Raw genomic sequence first — 10,329 nt, forward strand, 5'->3', positions numbered from 1 at the left:
GATCAAATCTGTGCACAGTCAGGACTGGGTCCTGTCATCCCAAGAGGGAGTTCGTGGACCGGGAACAGAACGTTCACCACTCCAGGAGATCAAAGAACGGCTCCTACGGATTTCAGGTCAGTTTAAGTTTTTCTCCAAGCCATAAGTGACGGCTTACTAGGGCAGGTCTGGGACCGCTAGAGTGCTTAGGAGAAGGGAAAGCCATAGGTGACGACTTACTAGGGCAGGTCAGGGACCGCTAGAGTGCTTAAATCGGTCTGGGACCGTTACCGGTATATTGTTTTTGTCTTTGTGTTTGTTTGTCCTTTGTGTTTGTGATATACTGTTTGTTGTTGTGTTTATTGTTGTTTAGGATAATTAATAACAATGGGTACCAGTACATCTAAGCAATGCAAAATTAACCCAAATCTCCCAAAACCTGATATGGGCAGCCCAAATGTGCGGTTTATGAGTGTAAACTATGGGGTAGAGTGTGTGCAGCAGTTGCATGAATGGGTTAAACTTGGGTTTCCTGAAACAGGAAGCTTTAGCATAAACCAGTTACAGCAACTGAAGGGTAAACTAAGAGAAAGAGAATCAGATATTAAGATGAGGTTACAGAAGAAAGAGAAGGTTTTTAAAAGTGAATTATTAACCCTCCCAGACTGGGAAAGTTTTGACAAATGGTTAAATGAAGCACAGAAACGGAATAGAAAGTCCCAGGCAGGTAAGGAAAGGGAGTGGGGTGCTCAGGGATCCTGTCAACCTTGTATGTTCAGGGAGAAGGAAGACCTAAGTGCACCTCCACATAGAAGAGGTCAAGCAGAAGCTGCCGAAGCAGAGGACCCACCCCAATATGAAGCTGGACTGCAACCACTGCTTTATCCAGAAATGCCTACATTAACCCCTCAGGTAACCCCTACAAAATCCCCTACATCTCTTGCCTCAGCTCCACAGGTGTTTGGAAATTTCCCTATGATTGAGGTCGCAGGTGCAGATGGAAACACACAGTGGGTATTCCGCCCATGGCTCCTAAACGAGATGAAGGAGGTTGCCAAGGAACTACCTGATTTGATTGCCACTGGAGGTAATGAATATGCAAAAATATTAGAACAAATTGTTCATCAATTTAGACCCACCACCGAGGAAGTCAGGAGACTAATGACAGTAGCCATGGGTCTCCGCTGGAGGAAAGTCGAACATCACCTTCCTGCTAATGACACCAGGTATGGATGGGCTGATGGGGATCTATATAGAACTATATTAACCACTTTGTTCCGAGCTATTGAGACAACGTTTCCCCCACGCTCAGACATTAAGAAAATAGCAGCATGTGTACAAAAGGGGGATGAAAGAGTCTCTGACTATCTTGTACGTTTAACCAAAGTTTATGAGGATAATATCGGCATCCCTAGACCCAACAGACCAGAGGGAGGAGGAGAGCCAGCATTGGGACCTTGGGAAAGCCACCTCCGGGATTATTTCGTCAAAGGTTTGTTGCCTAAACTCCGGGAGCAGGTCCAGCAAAATTGTGTGGATTGTGATGCAGGACGGCTGGCTGCCTGTGAAAGATTTGCTACACACACACGGAGCGCCTGCACCGCGAGAAGGAAGAGAAACAGGAAAAGAAGCGACAGGAAACATCTGATAAACTTCAAATGCTTCAGCTAGCTTCTCTGCAACCGCCCGTCAACAATGGCAGAAGAAACAGAGAAGACGAAGGGGTCATGGACAAATGGGTAAACCTAAGGGGTGTTTTAACTGTGGGCAGGAAGGACATTGGGCACGGGAGTGTCCCAAATCGGACACAAAAAACTCAGACTGACTAACCGGTGCACAGTTCGACCCAATCCCTGAACCAGATGAGCAGGAAAACCGTGAGTACCCATTAAAGGGCATGGGTGGATATTGCATGTTAAGTAATACAGTACATCAGATATTGCCATGTATCACTCTGAGGATCTGTAACACCCCTGTAATATTCCTAGTAGATTCAGGGGCATCTGAATCTGTCATTCGTCAAAAAGACTTACCCAATAGTCAAAAATTGTATAAATAACGTGGGTTCAACTGGCAACATGGTGCAAGAACATTACACTGTGCCTTTGTCAGTTCAGGGTGATATAGGGAATAAATTTAAGCACTCATTCCTATTCTCACAGTGCTGCCCACTAAATTTGTTGGGGAGAGACCTCATGTGTATACTTGGCATTACTCTGGTTGCGGGACAAAATGGCATTGAAATAGAAAGGCAGGACACTGTAGTGCAGGCTGTTAGGTGGGGTTTGGGAGAACCTTTGTATGTGTATGAATGGCAAATAGGAAACAAACCCCCAGCAAGCCCAGCAGCATATTTGTTACAGCAAGGGAAATCACTGACAGGATCAGCGACACATTTGAAATTAATGCCAGCTGATTCTTTGCACTGCACAGCTCACATATCCTTAGGATCTGATAAAAAATATGAAGATGGTTGGTTTAGAACACCTATAAACCCTGAGCCCCTTAGAACTGAGTGGCTGTATTGGAATGATGACAATGATGAATGATGATGTGTGCTGTAAATGTAAAACTGACGGAAACAGCATCTAATTTGTATGCTGTGCCCGGCTCAGCCCCGCACATCTCGCTGGCAAAGTCCCATAGAAGGCAATGGAAAGATTTGGGCCCATGGGTGTCACAATGCATGTCCATGCGGGATTGGCAACAAATCCCAGAAAGTAATTCACAATATTCTCCAATGTTAAGGTCACACAGGGTTAAGTGTTGTACGTATCTGCCCAGTGAGCGAGGGATTGCCCTTGAGGCCCCCTCCTCCTCGGGAAGGGTTTTTCAACTGCCTGTGGCGACCCTCCCACCTGAATTGGCTCAGATCCCAGTTGAAGTTTGGGCAAAGGATGAGTATGATGTAGGACTTATAAAAGGAGTTCAACCAGTACAGATAACACCAAAGGGAACTTTCCGTCCCTGCAAAGCACAATATCCACTCAGGAAGGAAGCTATTGAAGGTATTACTCCAGTATTCAATGCATTACTGAAGGCCGGCATAATTATTCCGTATGAAACCTCTCCTGTTAGGACCCCAATCTTCCCGGTCAAAAAGATCCGAGAGGAGGGGCAACCCACAGAATGGAGGTTTGTTCAAGACTTGCAAGCTGTAAATTCTGCAGTACATGCACGTGCACCAAATGTCCCAAATCCACACACTATACTGGGAGAAATACCTGTGACTAGCACTGTTTTTTCTGCCATCGATTTAAAGAATGCCTATTTCAGCATTCCAATTGCACAAGATTGCCAATATTGGTTTGCTTTCTCATTTAATGGAAAAAATTACACGTGGTCCAGGTTAGTCCAGGGCTATATTGAGAGTCCAGCGATTTTTTCATCAGCACTGAAAGAAAATTTAGAGCAATTTAGGTTCCAAAATGGTAGCACACTAATACAATATGTGGATGATCTTTTAGTGTGCTCAGACAACTTAGAAAATAACAAAAAAGACACCATAGCCCTGTTAAAATTCCTTGGAGAGCAAGGCCACAAGGTCAACAAAAATAAGTTACAATTTGCCACGACAGAAGTGACCTTTCTGGGCCATATCATTTCACAAAATGGGAAAGCGATATACCCAAAACGTGTGTCAGCAATTTTGAACATCCCTAAACCTCTCACAAAGAAACAGGCTATGTCTTTTTTGGGTATGACGTCATACTGTAGGCAGTGGATACCAAATTATGCTGAAATAGAGGGTCCTCTATCTGAGGTAATACATGGAAAAGGCTTACATAGTAATGACAAAATCAAGTGGCCAGCAGAGGCTGAAAATTCATTTGTTCAATTAAAAGAAACATTACAAAGAACCCCTGCTTTAGGTATTCCTGATTACAACCGTCCCTTTGTTCAGACAGTTGATGAGAATGAGGCTAACGACCCAATTTCTGTAGGGAATGCAAAGGCAGATGCGGCTGCTAAATCTGTAGCTTCCTCCAATGTCACCTCCTCTGTTTTACAGCTTCTCTTACAGGAAGATGAACATCCAGTGTCCCTACAGGATGTCCAAACATTTGCTACTCCGCAGGAAAAATCCCTTTGGAAAGCTGCAGATTGCAGAGTCCAAGATGGTGTTTGGCGTGCCCCCTCTGGGAAACCATGTTTACCTAAGCATTTCTTTCCATACTATGCAAAATTGACACATGGGTTAGATCATGTGTCAAAAGGGGGAATGTGTGCACAGTTACAGCAGCATTGGTTCACAAAAGGTTTTTCAAATTATTCCCAAAAATTTTTCTCACAATGTCTAATTTGTATCCAAAACAATGCCTCTGGTCATATAAAACAACCACTTGCTGCTCATCCAGCTCCTAACTCACCTTTTGAACATCTCCAAATGGATTTTATAGAGCTAACTCCATCAGAAGGGAAAAAGTACTGTTTGGTTATAGTTGATATGTTCAGCAAGTGGGTAGAGGCATATCCCACATCAAAGGCAGACGCAGGAGCTGTAGCAAAGGTGTTACTTAGGGAAATAATCCCAAAATGGGGCATTCCACAGAAATTAGGCAGTGATAATGGGACACATTTTGTAAATAAAATAATTGACACCTTAAGTGAAATCTTGCATATAAAACTGCATATTGTGCCTATCACCCTGCCAGTGGAGGGGCTGTAGAAAGAGAGAATGGTACCATAAAAGCAAAACTAATCAAATGCTGTGCAGAAACAGATTTGAACTGGGTACAAGCTCTACCCCTTATTTTAATGGAGATGAGGGCAAGAACGAGGGCAAGGAATAATTTATCACCTTTTGAGATAATCTTTGGGGTACCTATGAGAGTAGGTATCCACCCCCCAGGTGCAGTAGACCCCCTGTGCGAGCATGCAGAGGATGCGGTTATACATTATTGTAAAAGATTACAATCTCTTCTCACTTCCTTTCACAGACAAGTCAAAGACACCTTGCCGACAGCATCAGACCACAATACTTCGCTGCACGGTTTGAAACCAGGGGACTGGATTCTAGTAAAGAGCCTGAAAAGGAAGCACTGGAGACACCCTCACTGGCTGGGACCCTTCTGGATACTCCTCACGACTGATACAGCAGTTAAAATCGGAGAGAGAGCAACATGGATCCATGGAAGCCACTGCAAAAGGATGCCCAGCTACAGCGGTAGCAGTACCCCTGAGCAGGAGCCAGGGCAGGAAGCAACTTAAGATGTGGAATGAAAGAATCCTTAACCATGATAATGTATTGCATTATGTTGTTTTATTCAATGTATTCCATCCTGTTTTGGCATTGCAAAGAGACTATTTGACTGTTGTCCGGTTGTGCATCCACCTAGAACTATCCAAAGGTCTTATCCTTTAACTGTAACTCAGCCCTCTGAAACTTATGAATCTCTGCGGGGGACATTAGAAATATATGATGAATTGCCATTTAGAAATTGCTAAAAATATATGAGCATTGATTTGCTCAAAGGGGGAAAATGTAAAGGCAATTTCTACAATTTCTAATTTCTTCTTGCTTTTTGCTTAAAGAAAGTTGTTATGCTAGATCTAATACTGATGACCTATAGCTAACCTTTCTAACCCTCTCCCTGAACTTGTAATACGCCCACATGTCTACCACATGCCTACCACTTTCTAGACAGCAATAAAACCACATCACACACACAATGGGCAGGAAAGGTATGTTGGTGGAGATCAGAATAGAAAAGGACCAACAATAGTGGAAACTGCACATCTTGCAAAGTTCCACCGTAGGAGAAAGGGCACACCGGACAGACAGGGTAAAAATATGACCTTACATGGTCAAGGATGTATTGATTATTACTGATGTTACGCTTGTGACTTGTTAAGTTTTTCCTTTCTGTTAATGCCATAAAAAGCTAATGCTTGCAAATGTTCTGGGCAGTTCTTCTTAATTGACGAACTGTCCACTATAGTGAAATAAACTTCTACTGATTTTAATCCTCAGAGTCCTGGTAATTTGGAATTGCCACCACCAATTTGGGTGAATAGTCTAATTTGAATTCTTAAAGGGACAGTACATGATAATTTGAATTTTCAATTAGATCCTTGATAAAATACATCTGCCCCTTAATGTTACAACTCTGAAGCAGAACCTTAAAATAAAACGTGATGCAATAATTTATAGGACATGGGTGAATCTGTCTAAATTATCATCTACCACAGTGGTTTTGGTTTGCAATTGTGTAAGGTTCTGCTGATGTGATGTGACGCCCCTTCCCCCTCACGAGTTAACGTGCACCGGGGACCTGTGTGCACCTTACTATGAAGCTGGGCAGCATGCCGTCCCTAAATTTTCCGGGTCTGGTAGAACAAAGTACTGTGCTTGGCCACAATGATGCTTGAATTGTGGCTGCATTGTGGGTCGAATAAATTGTGATTTGCATTTGAAATTAAACTTGCTAATGTTTACTTTTGTTTTTAATACTTCTGCAGAAAATGGGCTTCTATAGAATTGAATTCTTAGATAAAGGAGTATGTGAAGGCTAGAAGACAATTTTTAATTCTCTGTGCAGTTGGACATCGCAGTGACTTGATTTAATTCTCCTAAAATTGACAAACAGAGCATCACTTGTTTAATGAACCCTGTAGGAAAAATAATAACTAAACATTTTGTGCAATATATATATGTATAATATATTTGCATTTCATTTTCTTCCACTTTGTCAAAGCATTTTAGGAAAGTACCGATTGCATGAGAAATGAAATGTACTGCATAACTGAGAAGACTTGATTGCTGCTTTAATTGCAGGAAAACAAACACTAGGAGTTGATATTTATGAGTTGTGTTTCGTTTCAGAATAGAATCTCATTGAGAATCATTTAGAAGAGAGATTTTTGCACACTTAATTTGATGCTTAAATGCAGTATTGAGAAACTTTTTTTTTTGATGATTAAAATGCTACTTGAATCAATTTACTTGGACAACAGGTACTACTGAGAAATATATGAATAAAAACTAATTATTAGTAGACATTTTATTGCCAAATGTGTGGGTGCTCTGAAAGACTTTTATACAAATTAAATATCTGACTTCCAGTCCATTAACTGTGGACCTTTTTCTATATGGAATATTAAAGAAGTGAGTGAATATTTATGTGTAGAGAAGACTATGGTAATACTGTTTCCATCACTATTGTGAAAAAGTTTATATTTTAGGAAATAATTCACATAGTTACATAGTTAAATTGGGTTAAAAAAGGCAAAGTCCATCAAGTTCAACCATTCCAAATGAAAACCCACCATCCATACACACACCCCTCCCTACTTTCACATAAATTCTATATACCCATATCTATACTAACTATAGAGCTTAGTATCACAATAGCCTTTAATATTATGTCTGTCCAAAAAATCATCCAAGCCACTCTTAAAGGCATTAACTGAATCAGCCATCACAACATCACCCAGAAGTGCATTCCACAACCTCACTGTCCTGACTGTGAAGAACCACCTACGTTGCTTCAAATGAAAGTTCTTTTCCTCTAGTCTGAAGGGGTGGCCTCTGGTACGGTGATCCACTTTATGGGTAAAAAGGCCCTCTGCTATTTGTCTTTAATGTCCTCTAATGTACTTGTATAGCTTAATCATGTCCCCTACAACCCCAACCTTGACAGTCTACCCTCATAATTTAAGTCTTCCATCCCCCTAACCAATTTAGTTGCACGTTTCTGCACTCTCTCCAGCTCATTTATATCCCTCTTAAGGACTGGAGCCCAAAACTGCACTGCATACTCCAGATGAGGCCTTACCAGGGACCTATAAAGAGGCATAATTATGTTTTCATCCCTTAAGTTAATGACCTTTTTTATGTAAGACATCATTCAAGCTGTATTTTTTATATATTGATTTGGAAAACATTCCTATCAACGTATGAAATAAGCACAGGGCCCCCTGCTAGTACATTTTTGTAGGGGCGTGGTGCGCACAAGCTGCTCTCCCGGCCACACACAACCTTGCTATCCTATGTGCCCCCCGTCACAAGGCCATACAAGAATATTTAAAGAAACAGCAGCTTCCTGTCATGTACCTGCAAAATAATATTTAAATAAGTAGCAGCTGGAAGGGAAGCCTGGTTCCTCTATAGTTAAACCACTAAACGTGCTTTGAAGAACCAGATCATAATGTGAAAATATTATGTCTTGCCTTAAATATAATTTAAATGAATTGTACCTGTTCATCCAGGCACTTCATAGAAACTATTTCTTGGCAACAAACGTGTACCCTATAGTCCTGTTCAACAGGAATGTAAAGGCAACCATGTTTAACACTTTGTTCAAATTCTGCATGATAAAACATGCATACTTCCATTTTACACCCTTCAGAAAATATCTACCCATATGCCAGTAACAGAACTTTATGTAACATGATAGTTGAATGTTGATATTGCTTTCTTTTTTCTCCTTTGCTTCTTTTAAAGAAATTCTGTCACATGAAAACTTGTTTTTTTTTTTAAATAGTTTTAATCAGTTTATACTGCTGGTCCAGAATTCTGCAATGAAATCCATTTTTCAAAACATTTTTTTTTACATTTAATTTTGAAATCTGACATGGGGCTAGACGTGTTGTTAAGGTGCCCTTAATCATGTGGCTTGTGCTTTGATAAACTTCAGTCACTCTTTACTGCATTTCTGCATGTTAGAATGATCTCACCCCCCTACCTTTCCCTCAGCAGCCCATCAACAGAACAATGGGCACGTAACAAAAGATACACGACACAATATAACAGCACCCTGGCAGATATGAGAATAGCACTCAATAGTAAAAATCCACGTCCCACTGTGACTCTTCCAGTTACAGGAGAGACCATACCTTATCTGAAAGTATTTCCATTGTGAAGTGCTGGCTTTGTCTGAAAGCACAGGATCAAACACAATGACCTGAGATGGCTGCCTGCACCAGTATTACAGCTAAAAATATATACTTGTTGGATCAGGAATACAATTTTATATGGTAGAGTAAATTATTTGTAATGTAAACAGTGAAATTTAAAAATGAAAACTATGCCTTAAAAATAATGACAGAATCTCTTTTAGTTGCTTTACTCTTGTAGTTTCTCTCTTATCTTGTACTCCGTTTTCTGTATCCAGTTCGCTTTATCTCAACCTCTTTTTAAATTCAACCTCTTTAAATTTCCCAGATGTAATATACTGTATTTCCAGTCTGCTATATCTGCTATATCTGCTATATCTGCTATATCTTTCTGGATATTTGGCAACTTGGAAAAACAAAGGCACTTTGGTATCTGCTATACATATCTTTTTCTCTTATATACAGTTACCTGCTGAATCAAAGAGACTCTGGAAGAGAGTGGAATTAGTAGTGGTTTCTTCCTAGACAAGTTTTGCTCTCAACCATCTTATAATTGCTCCTATAAACTACATTGTTAATCTTTATACTGCCTTTATAAAGCCATTACCCTCCACATGTAAACCAATATGTGGACTATATCTAGCCTACGCATAGCCAGTGTCACAATGAGGTAATCTCTGTAGCTCATCAAAGACATCAGGGCTATTTGAATTGCAAGTTGTTTTAAAACTGTCTTACTTCTTTACATGAAGCAGCGTTATGCATATGAGCTGCTTTATGAAATATATTTTTATAGAGACCAACATTGTTTGAGGGATATAGTTTTCCTTTAAGGAAAAATGTATTGTAGAGAGATTTGCTTACATATCCATTAATTGAATACCCCCAAATAATCAATCTGCAAAATACACAGTATGGGGCCCATTTACTTAGCTCGAGTGAAGGAATAGAAAAAAAAAACTTCGAATTTTGAATGTTTTTTTTGGCTACTTCGACCATCGAATTGGCTATTTCGACCTTTGACTATGACTTTGACTTCGAATCGAACGTTTCGAACTAAAAATCATTCGACTATTCGACCATTCGATATTCGAAGTACTGTCTCTTTAAAAAAAACTTCGACACCCTACTTCGCCACCTAAAACCTACCGTAGTGCAATGTTACTGGGGAAGGTCCCCATTGGCTTTCTAATGTTTTTTTGGTCGAAGAAAAAACGTTCGATCGATGGATTAAACTGGAACTATTTGCGGTAAATCCTTTGACTTTGATATTCGAAGTCGAAGGATTTACATTCGGCAGTCGAATACCGAGGGTTAATTAACCCTCGATATTCGACCCTAAGTAAATCTGCCCCCAAATGTTGAGGCTTAAAGAGGTTGTTCACCTTTAAGTTAACTTTTAGTATGTTATAGAATGGCCAATTTTAAGCAATGTTTCAATTGTTCTTCATTATTTATTTTATACATATATATGTATATATATTTATTCTTTTTAAATTAGCTTTCAATTAG

At 40.2% G+C, this 10,329-nt stretch overlaps 1 protein-coding gene across 2 annotated transcripts; it reads left to right on the top strand.

Annotated features, from left to right (window-relative positions):
* Positions 1 to 122: 122 nt before the first annotated feature.
* LOC121393333 lies at positions 123 to 5,946 on the top strand. 2 transcript variants are annotated; one of them, XM_041561549.1, is made up of 2 exons: positions 123 to 1,856; positions 4,920 to 5,946. In XM_041561549.1, exon 1 carries the CDS (start codon positions 367 to 369, stop codon positions 1,648 to 1,650), a length of 1,284 nt encoding a protein of 427 aa, XP_041417483.1. In that variant the 5' UTR covers positions 123 to 366; the 3' UTR covers positions 1,651 to 1,856; positions 4,920 to 5,946. The 2 variants fall into 2 exon arrangements, with proteins under 2 accessions (XP_041417483.1, XP_041417484.1); XM_041561550.1 differs by lacking the exon at positions 4,920 to 5,946 and adding an exon at positions 3,992 to 4,079.
* Positions 5,947 to 10,329: the final 4,383 nt, after the last annotated feature.

Source organism: Xenopus laevis, chromosome 4S, assembly GCF_017654675.1.
Source record: "Xenopus laevis strain J_2021 chromosome 4S, Xenopus_laevis_v10.1, whole genome shotgun sequence".
NCBI classification, from domain to species: domain Eukaryota; kingdom Metazoa; phylum Chordata; class Amphibia; order Anura; family Pipidae; genus Xenopus; species Xenopus laevis.